General features: G+C 44.4%; 1 protein-coding gene across 4 annotated transcripts in view; it reads left to right on the top strand.

Moving 5' to 3' along the window:
* The window catches only part of LOC112253563 (methylcytosine dioxygenase tet3-B), a 63,852-nt gene extending 37,617 nt beyond the window's left edge, over positions 1-26,235 (top strand). For all 4 annotated transcript variants that reach the window (XM_042299043.1, XM_042299042.1, XM_042299044.1 and 1 more), the window contains 9 exons: positions 6,176-8,543; positions 8,842-8,932; positions 9,970-10,063; positions 11,833-12,041; positions 12,584-12,734; positions 17,006-17,233; positions 20,171-20,347; positions 21,462-21,618; positions 21,824-26,235. In XM_042299043.1, coding sequence (XP_042154977.1) covers positions 6,176-8,543; positions 8,842-8,932; positions 9,970-10,063; positions 11,833-12,041; positions 12,584-12,734; positions 17,006-17,233; positions 20,171-20,347; positions 21,462-21,618; positions 21,824-22,998 — 4,650 coding nt within the window. In that variant the 3' untranslated portion in view covers positions 22,999-26,235. The remainder of the gene's footprint in view (positions 1-6,175; positions 8,544-8,841; positions 8,933-9,969; positions 10,064-11,832; positions 12,042-12,583; positions 12,735-17,005; positions 17,234-20,170; positions 20,348-21,461; positions 21,619-21,823) is intronic.
* The last annotated feature ends 57 nt before the right edge of the window (positions 26,236-26,292 follow it).

The following is a 26,292-nucleotide window of genomic DNA, read 5'->3' as shown; positions in this document are numbered from 1 at the left end:
TAGTTATAGTATTAATAGTAGTTGCAGTGTTTGTTGTAGTTATAGTATTATTAGTAGTTGCAGTGTTTGTTGTAGTTATAGTATTTGTGCTTCGCTCTGTTTAGTCGGTGTGTGTGACTCTTTGAAGTTGCGTTCAGCGAGGAGACTGAGAGGAAGGCTGCGCTCTATGAATGAAAAGAATACTATGCACAGAACTTCAGAGAAACACACACACACACACACACACACACACACACACACACACACAGACAGACACACACACAGACACACATACACACACACAGACACATACACACACACACACACACACACACACACACACACACACAGCCCAGGAAGGAAGCCTGTTTTTTATGTCTTATCGTAAGCGCAGCACACCGTGGGACAGTTTTAGTAAGACTGTAGTCAGTCTGGTTTTGAAGATGTTTTTGAGGATTATCAGAGCTGAAAGCAGCCTAAGAGCTACTTTATCAGGAATTACTTTTAAAATACTTTCAAATAAGTCATGCACTCTCCCTCTGTTGAGAAATTACTCATGATTTCAGGAGAAAGTACTGACAGTATTGACAGTAGAAGCACCTGTTTGCTGTCTGTGACATTCAACGAGGATGTGAGAACGTAGTGTAGATTCTAATGTCCCTTCTTTTCAGAGGTGCATTGTGGTGAGGCACGTCGTTAGGATGTGTCTAATATTTTGGTGAGATGCAGACACTTTTTTTCTCTTCTGTTTGGGGATGCTAGGGATGGATTCTCACTCTGTGGAGCTGTGTGTGTTTGTGTATTTGTGTGTGTGCATGTGTGTGTGTGTGTGTGTGTGTGTGTGTGTGTGTGTGTGTGTGTGTGTGTGTGTGTGCGTGCGTGTGTGTTAGGGATGCATTGTCCCTCGGTTGAAACCTCCTTGGAAACCCTTGTCATCTGAGAGGGTCGTTAGGAGTCAGAGAGCAATCACAGTCCTGTTGCAAGGAGTCACAACGTGTGTGTGTCTGTGTGTGTCAAAGTTTAGAGAGCCTTTCAGAGTCTGTGAGGCAGACAACAAACACAGAACAAAGCAACAGTCCACCCCATATAGACAGACAGACAGATGGGTGGGCGGGCAGAAAGACAGATAGGAAGACACTTCTCTCTCTCTCCCTTTCTATCTCTCTCTCCCCCGTCTCTCTCAATAGTAGCTCACTCCCACATGTTCTGTGATGTCTCTCTCTCTCTCCCCCTCCTTCCTTCCTTCCCTACCTCCCTCCCTCTTTATCTTTCTCTCTCTCTCGCTGTCTCTCGCTCTCTATCTCTCTCTCTCTTCTGATTTCAGCAGCAGCCAAGATGTTGCCTCAGCCTTGTCTCCCACCATCAGCAGCAGCTGCAGCTGTATGTTCTTAGTAGTAAGGGAGGGTCACGAGACGAGGAGGAGAGGAGGGGTGTTGTTCTGAATACTATATGACTGTAAATAGAATAGTGGTTTTACTATATGCATTGGGAGGTTCATTAAGCAATAAGGCCAGAGGAGGTGTGGTATATGGCCAATATACCACGGCTAAGGGATGTTCTTACGTGCGACGCAACGCAGAGAGACTGGACACAGCTAGGTATATTGACCATATATCACAAATCCTGTTGTAGGGTTTGTAAGGTTGTTGAGTACAATCAAACATATGCTTTTCAGGTAAGGGTATCCTTTCACCATTGGATAGGCAAGTCTGGTTTTGCACAGGAACAGAGATGTGATGATGATGTGTGCTAAAGCTATGCCAGAAACAGCAGGAATACACAACCTAGTGTGTCTTATTGGCCCAATCAATCCCCTAGACTCTACAGCAGTGTTTCTCAACTCCTGTTTGCATTTTTGTTCCAGCCTTGTACTAACACACCTAATTCAACTTGTTCAACTAGGGTTGAGTCAGTTGTGTTAGTAGTGGGTGAGAACAAGGATGTGACCTAGACCAGAGGGCTGGTGGCAGCTGTCCTTTCTCACTGTAGACCTGGAGTATATCAAACAGAGTGAGCATGCTGGGTAGTGTAGTCTATAAAGAGTGTATAAACGGTGAGTTAAATGGCAGTTCAGATGAGGTAATCAAGTAGCGTACATCCACCCACCTCCTGGATCTCTGTAGTTAGAACACTTCATTAGCTTTACATAAAACAGATCGGTGACACATGCCCATGCACACACACACACACACACACACACACACACACACACACACACACACACACACACACACAAAGCAGTACGGTACAGTAAATGTCAGTTAGTAGTAATGAGATCATACAGCATATACAGTATATTAGAATAATAACTTTAACAACTGAGGAAAGAAATTCCACAGCTTCTATAAGATCTCCAGAGGCAAAGCTCTCCCAACTGCCACTTTCTATCTCTCTACTCTCTCTTTCCTCTCTCTGTCTCTGTCTCTCTCTCACTTTCTCTCTCTCTCTCTCTCTCTCCCTCTCTCTCTTTCCCTCTCTTTCTGTCTCTCTCTCTGCTCTCACTCTTTCCGCTCTGTCTCTCTTTCTCTCGCTTTCTCTCTCTCTCCCTTTCTCTCTTTCTCTCCTTCCTAAAACACCTTCTCTCTGTTTCCTCCCTCACCTTCTCTCTCTGTTCCTCCCTCACCTTCTCTCTGTTCTTCTCTCAATGTTTCTCCCTCACCTTCTCTCAATGTTCCTCCCTCACCTTCTCTCAATGTTTCCTCCCTCACCTTCTCTCAATATTCCTCCCTCACCTTCTCTCAATCTTTCTCCCTCACCTTCTGTCAATGTCCCTCCCTCACCATCTCTCAATGTTTCCTCCCTCACCTTCTCTCAATGTTCTTCCCTCACCTTCTCTCTGTCCCTCCTTCACCTTCTCTCAATCTTTTACCTCCCTCACCTTCTCTCTGTTCTTCCCTCACCTTCTCTCTGTTCCTCCCTCACCTTCTCTCTGTTCCTCCCTCACCTTCTCTCAATCTTTCTCCCTCACCTTATCTCAATGTTCCTCCCTCAGCTTCTCTCTGTTCCTCCTTCACCTTCTCTCAATGTTTTACCTCCCTCATTTTCTCTTAATGTTCCTCCCTCACCTTCTCTCAATGTTTCCTCCCTCACCTTCTCTCAATGTTTTACCTCCCTCATTTTCTCTCAATATTCCTCCCTCACCTTCTCTCAATCTTTCTCCCTCACCTTATCTCAATGTTCCTCCCTCAACTTCTCTCAATGTTCCTTCCTCACTTTCTCTCAATGTTCCTCCCTCAACTTCTCTCTGTTCCTCCTTCACCTTCTCTCAATGTTTTATCTCCCTCACCTTCTGTCAATGTCCCTCCCTCACCTTCTCTCAATGTTTCCTCCCTCACCTTCTCTCAATGTTCTTCCCTCACCTTCTCTCTGTCCCTCCTTCACCTTCTCTCAATCTTTTACGTCCCTCACCTTCTCTCTGTTCTTCCCTCACCTTCTCTCTGTTCCTCCCTCACCTTCTCTCTGTTCCTCCCTCACCTTCTCTGTTTCTCCCTCACCTTCTCTGTTCCTCCCTCACCTTCTCTCAATGTTTCTTCCCTCACCTTATCTCAATGTTCCTCCCTCAGCTTCTCTCTGTTCCTCCTTCACCTTCGCTCAATGTTTTACCTCCCTAATTTTCTCTCAATATTCCTCCCTCACCTTCTCTCAATCTTTCTCCCTCACCTTATCTCAATATTCCTCCCTCACCTTCTCTCAATGTTTCCTCCCTCACCTTCTCTCAATGTTCTTCCCTCATCTTCTCTCTGTTCTTCCCTCACCTTCTCTCTGTTCCTCCCTCACCTTCTCTCTGTTCCTCCCTCACCTTCTCTCTGTTCCTCCCTCACCTTCTCTCTGTTCCTCCCTCACCTTCTCTGTTCCTCCCTCATCTTCTCTCAATGTTTCCTCCCTCACCTTCTCGCAATGTTCCTCCCTCACATTCTCTCTGTTCCTCCCTCACCTTCACTCTGTTCCTCCCTCACCTTCACTCTGTTCCTCCCTCACCTTCTCTCTGTTTCCTCCCTCACCTTCTCTCTCTGTTCCTCCCTCACCTTCACTCTGTTCCTCCCTCACCTTCTCTCAATGATCCTCCCTCACCTTATCTCAATGGCCCTCCCACAACATTCTCACCTTCTCTCTGTTTCTCTCTGTTCCTCCCTCACCTTCTCTCAATATTTCTCCATCACCTTCTCTCTGTTCCTCCCTCACCTTCTCTCTGTTCCTCCCTCACCTTCTCTCAATGTTCCTCCCTCACCTTCTCTCTGTTCCTCCCTCACCTTCTCTCTGTTCCTCCCTCACTTTCTCTCTGTTCCTCCCTTACCTTCTCTTAATGTTCCTCCCTCACCTTCTCTCAATGTTCCTCCCTCACCTTCTCTCTGTTCCTCCCTCACCTTCTCTCTGTTCCTCCCTCACCTTCTCTCCCACTCGAACATGCCAAAACACAGACGTTACAGAGAGCACTATAGTTTTCTTTTGAAGATCAATCAATACATCGATACTGTGGACCTTTGGCTGGTTGTCGTCCTGCTTTTACACACACACGCACATACGTCACCATACCCACTGTGATAGTCACTCACACTGCATAGCATATCATAAAGGCTGCATGCACACTCACGCATGCACACACACACACACACACACACACACACACACACACACACACACACACACACAGACATGCACCATCAGTGACCATGAACAGTGATGTGAACTGTATCTGTGACTTAGGCAGTAGGGAGCAGTCTGTTAAGCACTGAAGCTCTTACTGTTCATAGATGATATAGCACACAATGTTGTCTTGGTTTGGTTTTGGTAGAGTACAGTTGTTATGGTACAGTCTCTGGTATGAAAGTTAGCCAAAACTCAGGCTATAGCCCAGCACAAAAAATGACCTTCACAATGTCTTCTGCCTTATTATAACTTTCCAAACTGTGGAGGTACAAAATATTTAGTTAAGTAAACAGTGTTTAGTTAAAAACAGTATTTAGTTAAAAACAGTATTTAGTTAGGTAAACAGTATTTAGTTAAAAACAGTATTTAGTTAGGTAAACAGTATTTAGTTAAAAACAGTATTTAGTTAGGTAAACAGTATTTAGTTAAAAACAGTATTTAGTTAGGTAAACAGTATTTAGTTAGGTAAACAGTATTTAGTTAAAAACAGTATTTAGTTAGGTAAACAGTATTTAGTTAAAAACAGTATTTAGTTAGGTAAACAGTATTTAGTTAAAAACAGTATTTAGTTATGTAAACAGTATTTAGTTAGGTAAACAGTATTTAGTTAAAAACAGTATTTAGTTAGGTAAACAGTATTTAGTTAGGTAAACAGTATTTAGTGAAGTAACAGTATTTAGTGAAGTAACAGTATTTAGTGAAGTAACAGTATTTAGTTAGGTAACAGTATTTAGTGAAGTAACAGTATTTAGTGAAGTAACAGTATTTAGTTAGGTAAACAGTATTTAGTGAAGTAACAGTATTTAGTGAAGTAACAGTATTTAGTTAGGTAACAGTATTTAGTGAAGTAACAGTATTTAGTGAAGTAACAGTATTTAGTTAAGTAACAGTATTTAGTGAAGTAACAGTATTTAGTGAAGTAACAGTATTTAGTTAGGTAACAGTATTTAGTGAAGTAACAGTATTTAGTGAAGTAACAGTATTTAGTTAGGTAAACAGTATTTAGTGAAGTAACAGTATTTAGTTATGTAAACAGTATTTAGTTAAGTAACAGTATTTAGTGAAGTAACAGTATTTAGTTAAAAACAGATTTTCGTTAGGTAAACAGTATTTAGTTAAGTAACAGTATTTAGTGAAATAACAGTATTTAGTTAGGTAAACAGTATTTAGTTAAGTAACAGTATTTAGTTAGGTAACAGTATTTAGTTAGGTAAACAGTATTTAGTTAGGTAAACAGTATTGTGTTAGGTAAACAGTATTTAGTGAAGTAACAGTATTTAGTTAAAAACAGATTTTCGTTAGGTAAACAGTATTTAGTTAATTAAGTAAACAAAGTTTACCTTACTGTAAAGTCTACCTTACTGTAAAGTCTACCTTACTGTAAAGTCTACCTTACTGTATCTTCTCTGTTCTGGCTCTTGTGCTATGCTGTTCTGGAAACACACAAACACACACTTACACACACAATAGGTTCAGGTTGGAGAGGTTGGTTTAAAATGTTAAATGTCTCTCTCTTTCTCTCGCTCTCTCCTCTCTCTCTCTCTCCCAGGTGGTTCCAGAGGACAGCTCAGTTAATGGAAGAGGCCCTGTCCAGATGACAGAGGACACCTATACGGCAGCGGAGGACGAGGAGGAGGGTCACATACCTCACACACACCCTCCCCACGTCCGAGATGGACGACCAGCAGCACTTATCAAGAGAGAGCCTGGCCTGGAGGACACCAATGATGGACTTCTTCTACAGCACCACTGCTCTTCTTCTGGGACTTTTCACAACGGTGCTAATGAAAAGATGGTTAAAACCAACGGTGCTAATGAAAAGATGGCTAAAACCAACGGTGCTAATGAAAAGATGGCTAAAACCAACGGTGCTAACGAAAACATGGCTAAAACCAACGGTGCTCAACTGATTGCTGGTCCGGAATCACATCAGTTGTCACCTGAGTCCCAAAATACCACAATACAATTAGAGTCCCAAAGTACTACAAAATCTACATACCCCAAAGGCAGCTCTGAGCTGAAGGATGCACTTCTGGACGACAGCATAGCTGTTCCTCTGAAGAGGATAAAGGTGGAGGAACCGTGGGTGTGGTCCATGGACCAGTCCTCCGCCCCACTAGGGGGCGATGATGACGATGTCTATGAGGACGCTCTGTCCACGCTAGCAGCCGTGGTGTGTTTCTCTATCACAGACAGGAAGGGTCTGGAGGAGAAGTTGTGTAGCTCCCGATCCCCGGTGCTACGCTCGTTCAAAACAGAGCCGGAGGACTTTAAGGTGGATATTTGCTTGAAAAGTGCTCCCATCAGTCCACGAAAAGCTCTCGACATTATTGTCAAACGAGAGCAACCCTCTCCAGATCTCTCTCAGCCAAGCATCCAGTCTTTGGTAGAAGAGAGGAATATTAGCAATGACCAGGCTATCGCTATCGAGGCGCTAACCTTACTGGCAGCTATCCCACAAAACTCCCCAGAACCCTTTAGAACCAACGCACAGGGTGAAAACCCCACCACACCATCCATGCACTTATCCAATAGAAACACCCCTCTCCAGGGCTCCAACAAAGTTCTAGTGATCAACTCCCCTCTGCACCAGACCTCAGTCATACGTTCCCCTCTGCACCAGACCTCAGTCATACGCTCCCCAGTGGCCAGACAAGCTCATGTCATCCAGTGTCATTCCCGTAGCCCCGCAGCCACTGGCAACCTGTCCCTACAGGACCTGCTAGAAGCCAGCTCGGACTGTGACAGACTTCCCTACGACAGCACCGAGAGAGCAGGACAACACCTGTACAGGAGAGCAGACCAAGGCCTTGGTTCTCAACATAACAGGGGCGAAGGCACTTTCAGACAGCGGAAAGACATGGAGAGGAACAGCAAGGAAACAATAGAGAGGACGGTGAGTAAGAGCGGGAGGAACAGGGATGAGGAAGAGGTGGCGGCTCAACTTGCCGAGTTGGCGTTCATCATTCAATCACGTCACAAGCAGCAGGGTTTCCACCCCTCCCAGCACTCAGAGAACAACCCTCCCAGAGGAACTCCAGTCTCAGCCATCAAGTACAACTACAACTCGGAACAAGCACCACCCAACCACAAGAAGACCCCTGTGAAGAAACCCAGGACCACACTTTCTAAACCTAGGAAGAAGAAGGGAACGGAGGGGCTGGAAGAGGAGGGCTGCAAACCCAACAACCGTACCCCCCTGTACAAACGAATACCCAACGGCAAGACCCCCCACAGAGCCAGGGTCCAGAAGGTTCTGCCCCAGCCGAAGACATCATCGCTCAGCCACAAGAGGAGCCTGTTCCTGCCTCAGGCCCAGATGGATCTGAAGAGGTACCTGACTGAGGCTCAGGAGGAACGACGACAGCTCTTTTACTACAGTAACGCCCACAGTGGGGTCAAATACCACAAAACCTCTGGAGCCGTCGATCGTGGTCGAAGTCAAGGTTATGGTCATGACAACCAACAGTGGTCGCATTTCAACGGTCACCTGGACCCTTTACAAGGACAAGGAGTTGGACAAGGACATGATTGTGAAAGAGGATTGTATTCTCAGGTATCGCAGCCCTACGTTGGGCAGCAGCACGGTGCTAACCTAAAGGCTAGCTCCACTATCCCCAGTTTCACCAGCATAGACTCTAACAACCACAGAACCGGGTTGAACCATGGTTTATCCAATGGCTACTCCTCTGGGGGTCAACAGCAGGGGTATTACAAAGTGGAGAGGTCCGGTCCGGTCACCGTCTTGTCCACGTCAGCTAACGGCGATTTGGATCTATCGGAGGAGTCGACACCCACCAAACACAACGTGAACAGCTTCCTGGAATCGCCCCTCAGGTTCCTGGACACGCCCACTAAGAATCTGCTTAACACCCCCTCCAAGAAACTCTCTGAGATCCCCTCCTGTGGATGCATGAGTGAGTCACCCTAATGATGATGATAATGATGAGGATGATAATGATGAGGATAATGATGATGATGATAATGAGGATGATGATAATAATGATGCTGATTATAATGATGAGGATAATAATGATAATGATGAAGATGATGATGGCTTTCTTTGTATCCATTGGGAAATTCTTTAGTGTGATACAGCATGCCACATGCTCTACTGTGCTTAACTGGCGCTGTATTTGTCACATCCAAGGACAGACCATTTGTTTGCCTGAAATTAGCTGAAGCTGCGTTCTACAAACGACTCTCTCTCCACAGAGCAAATCATAGAGAAGGAGGAGGGTCCATATTATACTCACCTTGGTGCTGGACCCAGTGTGTCAGCCGTCAGAGAGATGATGGAGAACAGGTAACAACCTCAAATAACACAAACTGCATCAGTTATTTTACTCCATTCCATAAACAAGCTTAGGGGAGAAGAAAAGTGTTTGTTGTTGCCCAGCCATTTTACTTTATGCGTTCATAGTCCAATTGGGATGGCAAACCTGTGAGTTGCTAATCCACTTCTGTTTTCATGACAAATCTATTAGGTGTGTAATACTGACAAGATAATAGAGTTGATATGAAAACAGGAGGGGCTCAGTGCCTAACAGGTTGGTTTACCAGTAGGATTATAGGGCTAAGCCAATATCTATAACTGCCAGACTCTACTAGCCTACTGTATGTAGCTGCATTGGAGTCAACATGGGCCAGCATCCCTGTGGAACGCTTTCGACACCTTTAGAGTCCATGCCTTAACGAATTGAGGCTGTTCTGAGAGCAAAAGGGGTGGGAGTGCAACTCAATATTAGGAAGGTGTTCTTAATGTTTTGTCCTATCAGTGTACTCGGTGAACCACCTGCCCTGCCAAAGGCCTGGTATCCCACAGGGCTCGTGGTGTTCATGGAATGAGGTGGGGCTTACAGTCATATTATAGCTCATATATTATATTATAGAGGCTGTCGCTGAAGGAAAGCAGCACCAAGCTTGCCACACACACACACACACACGGAGATACATATTCACACATACAAAAACACACACACACACACACTGCATGTTAGAACAGGAAACCTCTTGGGCCTAGTCGAGGGGCCCATGAGGAGAGTCTCTGCTCTGTAGTTTCTGCTGAATGACATCAGTGCTTTAGTTTTAAATAGTTTTTACTTGTTTTGAGTTGTTCCGTTTGCTGCATTTTGGCTAGTGATGTAGTCCCACTGTCTTTTGCTAAAGTTCTCAAAATGTGATTTGTGGCTGTATTGACAGTCATTGCAAGATTTTAGTGCTGATGGTGGCAGATATGGGGAGAGATGACATTGCTGAAAGGATTGTGTTTTTATGCTCTAAGGTGAGACTTGTGAAAAGCCGTTAATATATGATGTATGTTATCGCTGTGTGTGTTCAAAGGTATGGAGAGAAAGGGAAGGCGGTAAGGGTGGAGGTGGTGGTGTATACTGGGAAAGAAGGACGCAGTTCCCAGGGCTGTCCCATCGCCAAGTGGGTAAGTACCATGTGTGTGTGTGTGTGTGTGTGTGTGTGTGTGTGTGTGTGTGTGTGTGTGTGTGTGTGTGTGTGTGTGTGTGTGTGTGTGTGTGTGTGTGTGTGTGCAGTGAGGGAAAAAAGTATTTGATCCCCTGCTGATTTTGTACGTTTGCCCACTGACAAAGAAATGATCCGTTTTTAATTTAATGGTAGGTTTATTTGAACAGTGAGAGACAGAATAACAACAACAAAAAATCCAGAAAAACACATGTCACTAATGTTATAAATTGATTTGCATTTGAATGAGGGAAATAAGTATTTGACCCCTTCTCAATCAGAAAGATTTCTGGCTCCCAGGTGTCTTTTATACAGGTAACGAGCTGAGATTAGGAGCACACTCTTAAAGGGAGTGCTCCTAATCTCAGCTTGTTACCTGTATAAAAGACACCTGTCCACAGAAGCAATTAATCAATCAGATTCCAAACTCTCCACCATGGCCAAGACCAGAGAGCTCTCCAACGATGTCAGGGACAAGATTGTAGACCTACACAAGGCTGGAATGGGCTACAAGGCCATCGCCAAGCAGCTTGGTGAGAAGGTGACAACAGTTGGTGCGATTATTCGCAAATGGAAGAAACACAAAATAACTGTCAATCTCCCTCAGCCTGGGGCTCCATGCAAGATCTCACATCGTGGAGTTACAATGATCATGAGAACGGTGAGGAATCAGCCCAGAACTACACGGGAGGATCTTGTCAATGATCTCAAGGCAGCTGGGACCATAGTCACCAAGAAAACAATTGGTAATGCACTACGCAGTGAAGGACTGAAATCCTGCAGCGCCCGTAAGGTACCCCTGCTCAAGAAAGCACATATACATGCCCGTCTGAAGTTTGCCAATGAACATCTGAATGATTCAGAGGACAACTGGGTGAAAGTGTTGTGGTCAGATGAGACCAAAATGGAGCTCTTTGGCATCAACTCAACTCGCCGTGTTTGGAGGAGGAGGAATGCTGCCTATGACCCCAAGAACACCATCCCCACCGTCAAACATGGAGGTGGAAACATTATGCTTTGGGGGTGTTTTTCTGCTAAGGGGACAGGACAACTTCACCGCATGCATCAAAGGGACGATGGACGGGGCCATGTACCGTCAAATCTTGGGTGAGAACCTCCTTCCCTCAGCCAGGGCATTGAAAATGGGTCGTGGATGGGTATTCCAGCATGACAATGACCTTAAAACACACGGCCAAGGCAACAAAGGAGTGGCTCAAGAAGAAGCACATTAAGGTCCTGGAGTTGCCTAGCCAGTCTCCAGACCTTAATCCCATAGACAATCTGTGGAGGGAGCTGAAGGTTTGAGTTGCCAAACGCCAGCCTCGAAACCTTAATGACATGGAGAAGATCTGCAAAGAGGAGTGGGAGAAACTCGCCCCTGAGATGTGTGCAAACCTGGTGGTCAACTACAAGAAGGGTTTTGCCACCAAGTACTAAGTATTGTTTTGCAGAGGGGTCAAATACTTCATTAAAATGCAAATCAATTTATAACATTTTTGACATGCGTTTTTCTGGATTTTTTTGTTGTTATTCTGTCTCTCACTGTTCAAATAAACCTACCATTAAAATTATAGACTGATCCTCTCTTTGTCAGTGGGCAAATGTACAAAATCAGTAGGGGATCAAATACTTTTTTCCTTCACTGTGTGCACTAGTGTGTGTGTGTATGTGGCTGTGTGTGTGTATACACACATCTGCATGTCTGTGTCGTAACCCTTCTCTCTCTCCCAGGTGATCCGTCGGGGCAGTGAGGAGGAGAAGCTGCTGTGTCTGGTGAGACACCGGGCAGGGCACCGCTGTGAGAGTGCCGTGGTGGTGATTCTCATCTTGGCATGGGAGGGCATCCCCCGGGGCGTGGCAGACAGTCTGTACCAGGAGCTCACCCAGACTCTCTGTAAATACGGCTCCCCCACCAGCCGGCGCTGTGCACTCAACGAGGAGTGAGTTACTGAAAGAACAGACTTTTAACAATTATTTAAAAATAGGCTTACCCATACACATTTACATTCATAGAACTAATTATTGTCATAACAAAGGAGTGAGTTACATTCTTTCTAGCATTTCTAGATAGTCACCTGTCTCTTTCCCACTCTTCAGTTGTGTGCCAGGATCTACTGATTGTCTCACCTCATCCTCCCCCTCTCTCCATCTCTCTCCCTCCTTCCCTCTCTCCTCCCGCTCCCCATCTCTCTCCCTCCTTCCCTCTCTCATCCCTCTCCTCCCTGCTCTCTCTACTCCCTCTCTCCATCTCTCTCCCTCCTTCCCTCTCTCCATCTCTCTCCCTCCTTCCCTCTCTCCATCCCTCTCCTCTCTGCTCTCTACTCCCTCTCTCCATCTCTCTCCCTCCTTCCCTCTCTCCATCTCTCTCCCTCCTTCCCTCTCTACTCCCTCTCCCCATCTCTTTCCCTCCTTCCCTCTCATCCCTCTCCTCTCTGCTCTCTCTCCTCCCTCTCCCCATCTCTCTCCCTCTGTTTCTCTCCAGTCGGACGTGTGCTTGCCAGGGTGTGGACCCGAACACCTGCGGCGCTTCCTTCTCCTTTGGCTGCTCCTGGAGTATGTACTTCAACGGCTGCAAGTTCGCCCGCAGCAAGATCCCCCGCAAGTTCCGCCTGCTGGGAGACATGCCGCAGGAGGTGGGGACCAGGACACTCCAGTCAAACTGTGTCAAACTCCATTCCTCTAGGGCAAACCACAGTGTTGTGTCAAACTCCATTCCTCTAGGGCCAGCCACAGTGTTGTGTCAAACTCCATTCCTCTAGGGCCAGCCACAGTGTTGTGTCAAAATCCATTCCTCTAGGGCCAGCCACAGTGTTGTGTCAAACTCCATTCCTCTAGGGCCAGCCACAGTGTTGTGTCAAACTCCATTCCTCTAGGGCCAGCCACAGTGTTGTGTCAAACTCCATTCCTCTAGGGCCAGCCACAGTGTTGTGTCAAACTCCATTCCTCTAGGGCCAGCCACAGTGTTGTGTCAAACTCCATTCCTCTAGGGCCAGCCACAGTGTTGTGTCAAACTCCATTCCTCTAGGGCCAGCCACAGTGTTGTGTCAAACTCCATTCCTCTAGGGCCAGCCACAGTGTCAGCAGATCTTCATCCCTCCCTTGCACGTATTTTCCTAATTAAAGCTACACAGTATAGAAATCGCTGTGCCATTTCCTGGTTGCTAAAATTCTAATTAGTTTGTGACAAAACAAGCCAGTATAGTGTAGATAATCATTATACCATCTAAATCGCTGTGCCATTTCCTGGTTGCTAAAATTCTAATTAGTTTGTGACAAAACAAGCCAGTATAGTGTAGATAATCATTATACCATCTAAATCGCTGTGCCATTTCCTGGTTGCTAAAATTCTAATTAGTTTGTGACAAAACAAGCCAGTATAGTGTAGATAATCATTATACCATCTAAATCGCTGTGCCATTTCCTGGTTGCTAAAATTCTAATTAGTTTGAGACAAAACAAGCCAGTATAGTGTAGATAATCATTATACCATCTAAATCGCTGTGCCATTTCCTGGTTGCTAAAATTCTAATTAGTTTGTGACAAAACAAGCCAGTATAGTGTAGATAATCATTATACCATCTAAATCGCTGTGCCATTTCCTGGTTGCTAAAATTCTAATTAGTTTGTGACAAAACAAGCCAGTATAGTGTAGATAATCATTATACCATCTAAATCGCTGTGAAATATCTTTTCCATTAACAAACATATTGGCACAGCCAAAAGAGGACTGGCCACCCCTCATAGCCTGGTTCCTCTCTAGGTTTCTTCCTAGGTTCTGGCCTTTCTAGGGAGTTTTTCCTAGCCACCGTGCTTCTACACCTGCATTGCTTGCTGTTTGGAGTTTTAGGCTGGGTTTCTGTACAGCACTTTAAGATATCAGCGGATGTAAGAAGGGCTTTATAAATCAATTTGATTTAAAATGTGTATTTTCAGCCCTTTTAAGCTGGCTTACAAAACTGAAAGTAAAAGACGCTAAAATGAAACTTAAGAACGGGAAGCATAGAAATATCAAATCAAATCAAATTTATTTGTCACATACACATGGTTAGCAGATGTTAGTGCGAGTGTAGCGAAATGCTTGTGCTTCTAGTTCCGACAATGCAGTAATAACCAACAAGTAATCTAGCTAACAATTCCAAAACTACTACCTTATAGACACAAGTGTAAGGGGATAAAGAATATGTACATAAAGATATATGAATGAGTGATGGTACAGAGCAGCATAGGCAAGATACAGTAGATGATACCGAGTACAGTATATACATATGAGATGAGTATGTAAACAAAGTGGCATAGTTAAAGTGGCTTGTGATACATGTATTACATAAAGATGCAGTAGATGATATAGAGTACAGTATATACGTAGACATATGAGATGAATGATGTAGGGTATGTAAACATTATATTAGGTAGCATTGTTTAAAGTGGCTAGTGATATATTTTACATCATTTCCCATCAATTCCCATTATTAAAGTGGCTGGAGTTGAGTCAGTGTGTTGGCAGCAGCCACTCAATGTTAGTGGTGGCTGTTAAACAGTCTGATGGCCTTGAGATAGAAGCTGTTTTTCAGTCTCTCGGTCCCAGCTTTGATGCACCTGTACTGACCTCGCCTTCTGGATGATAGCGGGGTGAACAGGCAGTGGCTCGGGTGGTTGTTGTCCTTGATGATCTTAATGGCCTTCCTGTGACATCGGGTGGTGTAGGTGTCCTGGAGGGCAGGTAGTTTGCCCCCGGTGATACAGCCCGCCAGGATGCTCTCGATTGTGCATCTGTAGAAGTTTGTGAGTGCTTTTGGTGACAAGCCAAATTTCTTCAGCCTCCTGAGGTTGAAGAGGCACTGCTGCGCCTTCTTCACGATGCTGTCTGTGTGGGTGGACCAATTCAGTTCGTCTGTGATGTGTACGCCGAGGAACTTAAAACTTACTACCCTCTCCACTACTGTTCCATCGATGTGGATAGGGGGGTGTTCCCTCTGCTGTTTCCTGAAGTCCACAATCATCTCCTTAGTTTTGTTGACGTTGAGTGTGAGGTTATTTTGCTGACACCACACTCCGAGGGCCCTCACCTCCTCCCTGTAGGCCGTCTCGTCGTTGTTGGTAATCAAGCCTACCACTGTTGTGTCGTCCGCAAACTTGATGATTGAGTTGGAGGCGTGCGTGGCCACGCAGTCGTGGGTGAACAGGGAGTACAGGAGAGGGCTCAGAACGCACCCTTGTGGGGCCCCAGTGTTGAGGATCAGCGGGGTGGAGATGTTGTTGCCTACCCTCACCACCTGGGGGCGGCCCGTCAGGAAGTTCAGTACCCAGTTGCACAGGGCGGGGTCGAGACCCAGGGTCTCGAGCTTGATGACGAGCTTGGAGGGTACTATGGTGTTAAATGCCGAGCTGTAGTCGATGAACAGCATTCTCACATAGGTATTCCTCTTGTCCAGATGGGTTAGGGCAGTGTGCAGTGTGGTTGAGATTGCATCGTCTGTGGACCTAATTGGGCGGTAAGCAAATTGGAGTGGGTCTAGGGTGTCAGGTAGGGTGGAGGTGATATTGTCCTTGACTAGTCTCTCAAAGCACTTCATGATGACGGAAGTGAGTGCTATGGGGCGGTAGTCGTTTAGCTCAGTTACCTTAGCTTTCTTGGAAACAGGAACAATGGTGGCCCTCTTGAAGCATGTGGGAATAGCAGACTGGGATAGGGATTGATTGAATATGTCCGTAAACACACCAGCCAGCTGGTCTGCGCATGCTCTGAGGGTGCGGCTGGGGATGCCGTCTGGGCCTGCAGCCCTGCGAGGGTTAACACGTTTAAATGTTTTCCTCACGTCGGCTGCAGTGAAGGAGAGTCCGCATGTTTTGGTTGCAGGCCGTGTCATTGGCACTGTATTGTCCTCAAAGCGGGCAAAAAAGTTATTTAGTCTGCCTGGGAGCAAGACATCCTGGTCCGTGACGGGGCTGGTTTTCTTTTTGTAATCCGTGATTGACTGTAGACCCTGCCACATACCTCTTGTGTCTGAGCCGTTGAATTGAGATTCTACTTTGTCTCTATACTGACGCTTAGCTTGTTTGATTGCCTTGCGGAGGGAATAGCTACACTGTTTGTATTCGGTCATGTTTCCAGTCACCTTGCCCTGATTAAAAGCAGTGGTTCGCGCTTTCAGTTTAACCCGAATGCTGCCATCAATCCACATTTTCTGGTTTGGGAATGTTTTAATCGTTGCTATGGGAATGACATCTTCAACGCACATTCTAATGAACTCGCACACCGAATCAGCGTATTAGTCAATGTTGTTGTTTGACGCAATACGAAACATATCCCAGTCCACGTGATGGAAGCAGTCTTGGAGTGTGGAATCAGATTGGTCGGACCAGCGTTGAACAAATAGCGCTCATAGAACAGATCTACTGCTTCTTAGACTTGCTTTTGATGAGAATGACAGATCTATAACTCACATTTCTATGTACATTTGGTCTGGTCAGAGCTATCTTAAGGGAAAGAGAGGAAAAACCATCAGACACTGTGGCGCTCTAGAAATTGAGTTTGGCACCCTTACTTAGATTTGAGAGACTGGTTGGAAAATTAACCTTATCCCCTTCCCTATATGCCTAGACCCTAGCTCTCTACTTTGCTAATGTAAGTCTTGTTATAGCTTCATAAACAATGGTTTAGAATAGATATTCCTCAGTGAATAGTCTTCTTGTTAAAATGGCTAATAGACACCGCCTAGTGGCCTCAGGTGGGTATGACAGCCAAAGTCTGACAAGGACAACAGTGGCTGAAACATTACTGGGATTTCAGGGATTCTCCCGGGGCTCTCCTTTAATTTCACACAGCTTTTCCCTCATCTGTTACTGTTCGTATTTATCCCACTCTACCTCTGATCTGTGTGTTGTCTGTCTGTGTGTTGTTCAGGAGGTGAAACTGGAGCATCGTCTGCAGAACCTGGCCACAGACCTGGGTCCTGTCTACCAGAGACTGGCCCCGGAGGCCTTCCAAAACCAGGTGGATCTGGAGCAGGCGGGCCAGGACTGCAGGCTGGGTCGGAGGGCGGGCCGACCTTTCTCCGGGGTCACGGCTTGTGTGGATTTCTGCGCCCACGCTCACAAAGACACACAGAACATGAACAACGGCAGCACTGTGGTATGCTCCTCACATGGCTGGATTCATATGCACACACAGATTTGCTGTCAAACAAACAGAGACATAGACACAGGTCAAATAAAATCAAAGTTGATTGGTCCCATACACAGTTTAGCAGATGTTTAGTGAAATGCTTATGTTACTAGCTCCTAAATTCAGTAAAATGTCGAACAAGTACACAGATAATAAAAAAGATTAAGAAATAATTTTAAGAACCCAAATAACACTGTAACAGTAGTCCAAATGCAATCTACATCTACACCAGCTTCATTTAGACAATATATACTAAGAATGATATGTACAGCAGTAGATATATTAGAGTGACCTGCTGTGTGTATAAAGTGTCACTAAAATGTGATGTACAATAGTAGAAATATTACAATGAGCTACAGGTATGTCGAGAATACAGTATTTAAATACACAGTGTAAACTTGTAGTATCCAGTGGTTTAATGTCTGTATAACATTGGACATTATCGTTGGCTGTGAGTGTGTGTGTGTGTCTGTATGTGTGTGTGTGTGTGTGTGTGTGATAGTTTGTGTGTGTGTTGTCTGTGCATCACCCAGTAGACGATTATTGATGGCTGTACAACAGTCTGATGGTCTGGTGATAGAAGCTGTACAACAGTCTGATGGTCTGGTAATAGAAGCTGTTCATTAGTCGGATGGTAATAGAAGCTGTTCATCAGTCTGATGGTAATAGAAGCTGTCTAACAGTCTGATGGTAATAGAAGCTGTTCATCAGTCTGATGGTAATAGAAGCTGTTCATCAGTCTGATGGTAATAGAAGCTGTCTAACAGTCTGATGGTAATAGAAGCTGTTCATCAGTCTGATGGTAATAGAAGCTGTCTAACAGTCTGATGGTAATAGAAGCTGTTCATCAGTCTGATGGTAATAGAAGCTGTTCATCAGTCTGATGGTAATAGAAGCTGTTCATCAGTCTGATGGTAATAGAAGCTGTCCATCAGTCTGATGGTAATAGAAGCTGTTCATCAGTCTGATGGTAATAGAAGCTGTCTAACAGTCTGATGGTAATAGAAGCTGTTCATCAGTCTGATGGTAATAGAAGCTGTTCATCAGTCTGATGGTAATAGAAGCTGTCTAACAGTCTGATGGTAATAGAAGCTGTTCATCAGTCTGATGGTAATAGAAGCTGTTCATCAGTCTGATGGTAATAGAAGCTGTCTAACAGTCTGATGGTAATAGAAGCTGTTCAACAGTCTGATGGTAATAGAAGCTGTCTAACAGTCTGATGGTAATAGAAGCTGTCTAACAGTCTGATGGTAATAGAAGCTGTTCAACAGTCTGATGGTAATAGAAGCTGTCTAACAGTCTGATGGTAATAGAAGCTGTCTAACAGTCTGATGGTAATAGAAGCTGTTCATCAGTCTGATGGTAATAGAAGCTGTCTAACAGTCTGATGGTAATAGAAGCTGTCTAAGAGTCTGATGGTAATAGAAGCTGTCCAACAGTCTGATGGTAATAGAAGCTGTCTAACAGTCTGATGGTCAGGTAATAGAAGCTGTTCAACAGTCTGATGGTCTGGTAATAGAAGCTGTTCAACAGTCTGATGGTAATAGAAGCTGTTCAACAGTCTGATAGTCTGGTAATATAAGCTGTACAACAGTCTGATGGTAATAGAAGCTGTACAACAGTCTGATGGTAATATAAGCTGTTCATCAGTCTGATGGTAATAGGAGCTGTTCAGCAGTCTGATGGTAATATAAGCTGTACAAGAGTCTGATGGTAATAGAAGCTGTCTAACAGTCTGATGGTAATAGAAGCTGTTCAACAGTCTGATGGTAATAGAAGCTGTCCAACAGTCTGATGGTAATAGAAGCTGTTCATCAGTCTGATGGTAATAGAAGCTGTTCAACAGTCTGATGGTAATAGAAGCTGTCCAACAGTCTGATGGTAATAGAAGCTGTTCATCAGTCTGATGGTAATAGAAGCTGTTCATCAGTCTGATGGTAATAGAAGCTGTTCAACAGTCTGATGGTAATAGAAGCTGTTCATCAGTCTGATGGTAATAGAAGCTGTTCATCAGTCTGATGGTAATAGAAGCTGTCCAACAGTCTGATGGTAATAGAAGCTGTCCAACAGTCTGATGGTCTGGTAATGATGGTCTGCTGCTGGTGATGCTGTCAGCTGACCTAGCCACACTCCGGAGAGCCATGCGTTTGATTGCTGTGCAGTTTCCGTGCCAGGCAGTGATGGAGCCTGACAGAATGCTCTCAATGGTGCAACTGTAGGAGTTCGTGAGGGAATTTGTTCAGCCGCCTGAGGTTCTGGAGGCACTGCTGCGCACTCTTCACCGCAATGTTGGTGTGGTGAGACCATTTCAGGTCTTCCGTGATGTGCATGCTGAGGAACATTAAGCTTTTGACCATATCCACTGCGGCCCCGTTGAGGAGGATGGGGGTGTGTACACTCTTCTGTCTCCTGTCGTCCATGATCAGCTCTTTAGTTTTGTTAACGTTGAGGAAGAGGTTATTTTCCACACACCACTCCGCCAGGGCTCTAACCTCCTCCCTGTAGGCCTTCTCATTTTTGTTGATACATACATACGCTCGCTCACTCGCACACACACAGAGAAACACAAATACTTACACACACTTGCTTCTTGTGCCAGCATTTTAATGGACAACACCGTTGAGAGTTAGTGTTGTGGTCGTGTTTTGTGCGTTAATGGACATACTGTAACTGGGCCATTGGAAGCAGAATTCAACATTAGCTTAGACAAATGTCACTATCAAATCATTTTTTAAAATCCATAGTGGAAACAAAAATCGATATGAAATGTCATGTACTTTTTGGTCACCTCACGCGTTTTCACTTCAACCAAGATACCGTAGGCATTTCATCCCAGAAACTCTCAGATACTTTGCTAGTCTTTTCCATTTATGTAAAATGTATTGTTGTCTGACCCTCCTGCAGGTTTGCACTTTAACCAAGGAGGACAACCGTGCGGTGCGTAACATCCCTGAGGATGAACAGCTCCACGTCCTACCCCTCTATAAGATCTCACAGAGGGATGAGTTTGGCCGTGCCGATGGCCAGTGGGACAAGATCCAGACTGGGGCCCTGCAGGTGCTGTCAGCCTTCCCCAGAGAGGTAGGTTCCTACGCGTTCCTAAGTTTCCCCTAGGTGCAGATCTAGGAGCAGCTTCCTCTCCTCTAATCCTAACAGTTCCTACGCATTCCTAAGTTTCCCCTAGGTGCAGATCTAGGAGCAGCTTCCTCTCCTCTAATCCTAACAGTTCCTACGCGTTCCTAAGTTTCCCCTAGGTGCAGATCTAGGAGCAGCTTCCTCTTCTCTAATCCTAACAGTTCCTACGCGTTCCTAAGTTTCCCCTAGCTGCAGATCTAGGAGCAGCTTCCTCTTCTCTAATCCTAACTGTTCCTACGCGTTCCTAAGTTTCCCCTAGCTGCAGATCTAGGAGCAGCTTCCTCTCCTCTAATCCTAACAGTTCCTACACGTTCCTAAGTTTCCCCTAGGTGCAGATCTAGGAGCAGCTTCCTCTCCTCTAATCCTAACAGTTCCTACGCGTTCCTAAGTTTCCCCTAGGTGCAGATCTAGGAGCAGCTTCCTCTCCTCTAATCCTAACAGTAACCATTAGTGGGGAAAATATGAAACTGACCCAAGAGATCAGCGTTTACTTCACCCTAAATCGGTTCTTACCCCCTGTAGAGAACCAGGAGGCAGGGGCTGTTACACGGGGTGGCCAATCCTCCTCCTGTGCTTACTGGGTATGCAGGCTTTTGTTCCAGCCTTGCTCTAACACACTTGATTCTACTAATCAACCTCCAGTTGCTCACCCGGTTGAGGGTTGGTTAGCCTTGCACTCTACGGGATTGAAATTAGTTGGCGTCAAGACCATGTCAATTGGAGAGTTTTGGGTTTGATCTTGCACAAGTCACATCCCACTGGGCAAAATCAACATTGTTTCCATGTCATTTCAACAACAAAAAATCTATGTGATGGTGTTGAATTCTTGTGGAAAACTGATTGGATTTGCAAAAAGTCATCAACATAAAGGAATTTCGTATTTTTTTTTCAACCAACTTTTAACCGAAATCCATTGACATGGTGAAATTCAACCAAATGTAAATCCAAACCAGACATTGAAATGATGTCTGTGCCCAGTGGGATGTGCTGTATTTGCGTGTTTACTTCAAACCACTTGATAAAAGCTTTTACTAAATGACCATGTTTATATCATCACCAGGTGCGTCTGCTGGCTGAGCCGGTGAAATCAGCCCGTAAGAGGAAGCAGGAGGCCAAGCTGAAGGCCCAGGCTGACAAACAGGCTGCAGCTCAGGACAGGAAGCCTGGACAGAGTCCACTAACCCCGGGCAAGGTCAAGACCGAGAGCACCAACAAAGGTAGAGACCTCTGGTTGGTTGATTGGTTGTTTGATTAGTTGGTTGATTGGTTGGTTGGTTGATTGGTTGAATGAATGATTAATCAGTTGGTTGGTAGATTAATTAATTTATTAATGATTTACTAATTGATAAATTGGTTGATTGATTTTCTGCATTTTTCTTACAATAAAATGCTTGATCCTGGGTTGTATATTTCACCTTCCAGGTTCCAAAAGCACTTCCTCAGTTGATCAGTCCTCCTCATTCAAAGCAGAGCCTCAGTCCTTCTACAGCTCTTTCACACCAGGAAGTGTGGGTGCCTATGCTCCAGAGTCTAACTCCCCTAGCCCTTACCACCACAGCACTCCCACCTACCCCACTCCTCCAGGAAGATCCACCCCGGGGATGGAGGCTCTTTCCCCCCATCGTCCCGGCATGCCTTCCACCCAGTACGGATACAGAGGGCCACCAGGGGCCCAGTGCAATGGATCCCCCCTCCATTACAAGACAATGGGAGAGGATGTAAATGGTTACTCCCCAGGACTCATCAGAAAGCAGCTGGCGAACACTGAGAGATGTGGGACACCTGGCGACTACCCCCCCAGGACGTTTAAAATGGAACCCAACGAGGTGCACTGCTCCCCTCTTGTCAGACCCCCCCACAGCCACAGTACTCCTCCTCCATCCTCCTCCTCCTTCTCCGCCCCCCTCCCCCACCCAGAGGGCCTCCACAGCAGACTCAACGGGCTCCCCGGGGTGGCGGAGGAGATCGGGGATGGGGTTAAAGGTCATGGAGGTCATGACCTCCCCCACTGTGCCACTCATTTCCCCCTTCAGGCCCCTCCCCCTCTCTTCCCCAACCCGGAAGAGGTCAAACAGGAACAGGAAGAGGTGTGGTCAGACAGCGAGCACAACTTCCTGGACAGTGACATTGGCGGGGTGGCGGTGGCTCCCTCCCACGGTTCCATTCTGATTGAGTGCGCACGCAGAGAGCTCCATGCCACCACCCCCATCCTCCGACCCGACCGCAGCCACCCCACCCGCATCTCCCTGGTCTTCTACCAGCACAAATCCCTCAACGAGCCTGACCATGGCCTGCACATGTGGGAGGCAAAGATGGCCCGGAGGGAGCGGGAGAGGGAGGAGGAGGCTGAGAGGATAGGGATGGGCCTGGACCTGGAAGAGGTTAGCCCGGTCAAGGGGAAGGGGAAGAGGGGGAAGGGGGCCGGGGCTGAGAGTGTGGAGCCTGAGGAGGAGGTAGAAGAGGAGGGCCCGGAGGAGAAGAAAGGGGTGTTGAAGGTTCCTACCCGGCAGGCGGTGACCGTAGCGCGGGATGGGGTGGTCACTGTGTCCCCTTATGCTCTGACACAGGTCACAGGCCCTTACAACCGCTGGACATGATACTGTTATGTACACACACGTACACAGGCACACATTCACTCACAGACACATACAGCGATTACATTTTAACACACACACCACCCTGTGCTACTGCCTTACCTCAATCAACTTTACACTTCTAATCTCCTTTTTCTGTGTTATTTCATTGTGTTACTTTTTCCAAACGTATGTCTGTTTATTTTTGTTTCTCTTCGTCTCTGCTTTCAAAGTGATGAGGAAGAATATCGTTTGTGGGTTTTTAACTGTGACTTTTAGTGTTTGATTTTTGGGGTCTGGTTTTTTCATGTAAAGAGATGGTGCTCAGAACCAATTTTAAATGTGTTTTTAAACTGGTTTTAAATACAACTTGATTAATAAGAACAAACAAGATGTGATTATTTATTCTGACCATTTTTCAAAAACTATTTTTTTATTTTATTTCTTGATGCAAGCCTGTTTACTGCAATGTTGCTGTCATCCAGCATTTTACACTAGTAAACACTCATGTCAAGTCTCTATGGTCTTTGTTTCAGCCAAGAGTGCTCTTTTCACAAAAGGAGTTTTATCAATGATTGATCATGTATTGGTGCCATCTGTAGCAGCAACTTTCGATAAACACACCACATATTACACAGTATGTAAGACTAGACTACACACATTTACTCTAGTTTTATGTGAAAAAAATGTTCCCATGTAGCATGGTGCTTTTCCTTCTCTTCCTGTTCCTCTATTGGTGGTCATGAAGGAACTTTACTACCTTGTGTTGGGCTGGATCGTTTTAGTCTTTTTGTTAAACGTACAGATGATGACATATTGAAAAAGCACTTTTTGATTTTTCATAACTTGAAAAAGGTCCCGTTCCAATATGTACAGATAGAGAGATATATCCGACAGCTTGTTTGAAACCTGTTCGTTTTTTTGTTGTAGAATGATTTTATTCAACTATGAATTTGTAACATTATAAATTGCATATCAGTCTCACAAAAAAAACTGGCTTACTAAGCAATTATGAAATGCTGCATATAAAGATTGTGTCAGATTATGGTGCTTGTTTTCAACTACACTTAATTTTTATGTATCTGGATAACTATGTACAGTACGTTCACTGAAGACCTGGGTTCAAATACATGTGTATTTGAGTATCTGGTATTTAAAATGCTTTTTTCTATGTATTTGAGTATTTTCAAAATACACAGCCCAAAATAAGTACTTTTATTTGAATATTTTAATGGTTGATTGTAAAAAACAAATTGATAGTATTTTCAAATACTTATGTAAAATACTATGTTCAAATACCTGGGTTAAATGCATGGGAATGTATTTGCATCAGTGTATTTGAGTATTTTCAAATACTTTCCGAATTTCCAGATGCAACTACTTGTCTTTTTAAATAATTACTTTGAATGTATGGGAAAGTAATTGAGATATTTGAAATAGTATTTTAACCCAGGTCTGGTTCACTGTCTGAACTTCCAGAGTGTTTTAAATAGGACTTGTCTGTTTTTGATACAGACACAGCTGAAAAGACCACATAAAACCTGTTCAGAAATGGTGACTATATTACTGTATGTTTCTTACAGGCGCTGACAGCATTTCTATCCTCTCTTTTTAACTGACTAGGGCATTGATTGGCACTTATGTTTGTCCATATACTGGGTATAAATACATTATACAAGTGGAGAGAAAACCAACCAAATCCTTTGTTGTTTCTCATTGCCTCGTCTTTACTCTTTGGGTGAAGCTGCTCTGACAGAATAAAACACTCCTCAGATCATTTCAGCTGCTGTAACAGGGTTGAAATGTTGTTAAAAACGTTGTTTACACACCATTTACATAACTGTTTCACATGATGTCTGAATGTGGCATACAGGGTTGGGGTTAACTCGTGTCATTTCAGAAAAGAACGGTAATATTCAGAGAGAATTTTCCAATTCAACCTTATTCATTCAAATTCATTTGAAAAACCTGGATAGAAGGCTTTTGAAATAGAATCAACCTCAATGCTTGTGGCATACCGTTTCAGGGTCAAAATGTAGTTACTTTCTGATGGTGCTAACTCGTCAAAATGTGATGCTGCACTGACAAAGCCTGTGTTTATTCTAGGGGTGATGTTATGATGCTTTTTGCATGACTAGCATTTGCTGTTTCCCTTCTGGATGGGCATGCCATATCCTTGTGCTCTACCGTCTCTGTCCTGAATGCATTATGTACTACAGTACTTCAATCTTGTCACTGGTCAACTTGAGCAGAGTTACAGAGTAGCATCAATTCTCTGCATCTTTTCATCATAAGTTCTAGGTCTATCACGTATTGAGTCAGACAGTAGACCTCTGCAGTATACAGTATAAACCTGCTTTAATAGGGGGCAAACATGTAGGGTATTCATCAATGCTCACATTAGTCCATCATAACCATGTAAATATGGGCCCATTCACTAATACTGCAATTGATTAGGCATCTGTTGTATTGATCTGTCTCCGTATATGCTGGCTCTAATGCAGCTCAATGCAGATAAAGCACATTTCACTGGTGCTTTCATTTCAGTAATACACAGATCTGGATAATGTTTTTTTTATGTCTGTTTTTCTCTTTGTTTCTCAGGTGTGAGGTTGTTCATTTACCCAGGCTTCAACCCAACTAGGGCACACACAGTCTCATAACACAACTCTCTTTCTTCCAATAATGTTGTCAACAGATTGACAAAGTCAAACCATATACTTAGATTTTTCCTCTGAGATAAATGTTGACACATAGATTGAATGCATTTTATACAAAGTAGCTGCAGTACATATATAGTCTATTACATTATATTGAATGTAGGCCGTTGCAAGTTAATAATGTGGTAGAAAACAGTCACTTTAAAATGTTTCCAGCTTTACATAAGACAGTTTGTAAGATAATAAACTTTTGTAATTGTTTCACTTGAAGATTTCTTGGTTCTACCATTATGTGTGACTTGAAAACTGTGGTAACCTACATGTACATCAAGGAGGAAAAACTAGCACCAGCATTTTAAAACTCAAAGGTTTTTATTGGAATAAAACTGTATAAAATACACATTTCATGTGGAACTGACAGTTTTACTGTACTATTCATGGTTTGTAGATAACAGTCTTGTTATTTTGCAACTGATTGACAAAATGACTGTACATAATAACTAAGGTGTATATCAGTTTGACAGATTTGAGAAAATACTAAATTCAGCATTCCTGTCAATGGCTACCCCCTGGTGAAATAAAGATGTATTTATATTTTGGACTTGTTGTGTGTCTTTTTGCTTTATTGACAATAAGTGACTTCAAGGTATACAAACTA

This window comes from Oncorhynchus tshawytscha, linkage group LG16 (assembly GCF_018296145.1).
Source record: "Oncorhynchus tshawytscha isolate Ot180627B linkage group LG16, Otsh_v2.0, whole genome shotgun sequence".
Classification (NCBI taxonomy): domain Eukaryota; kingdom Metazoa; phylum Chordata; class Actinopteri; order Salmoniformes; family Salmonidae; genus Oncorhynchus; species Oncorhynchus tshawytscha.
Note: the sequence above shows the minus strand (reverse complement) of the source record. Positions and strands in the feature narration are given on the sequence as shown.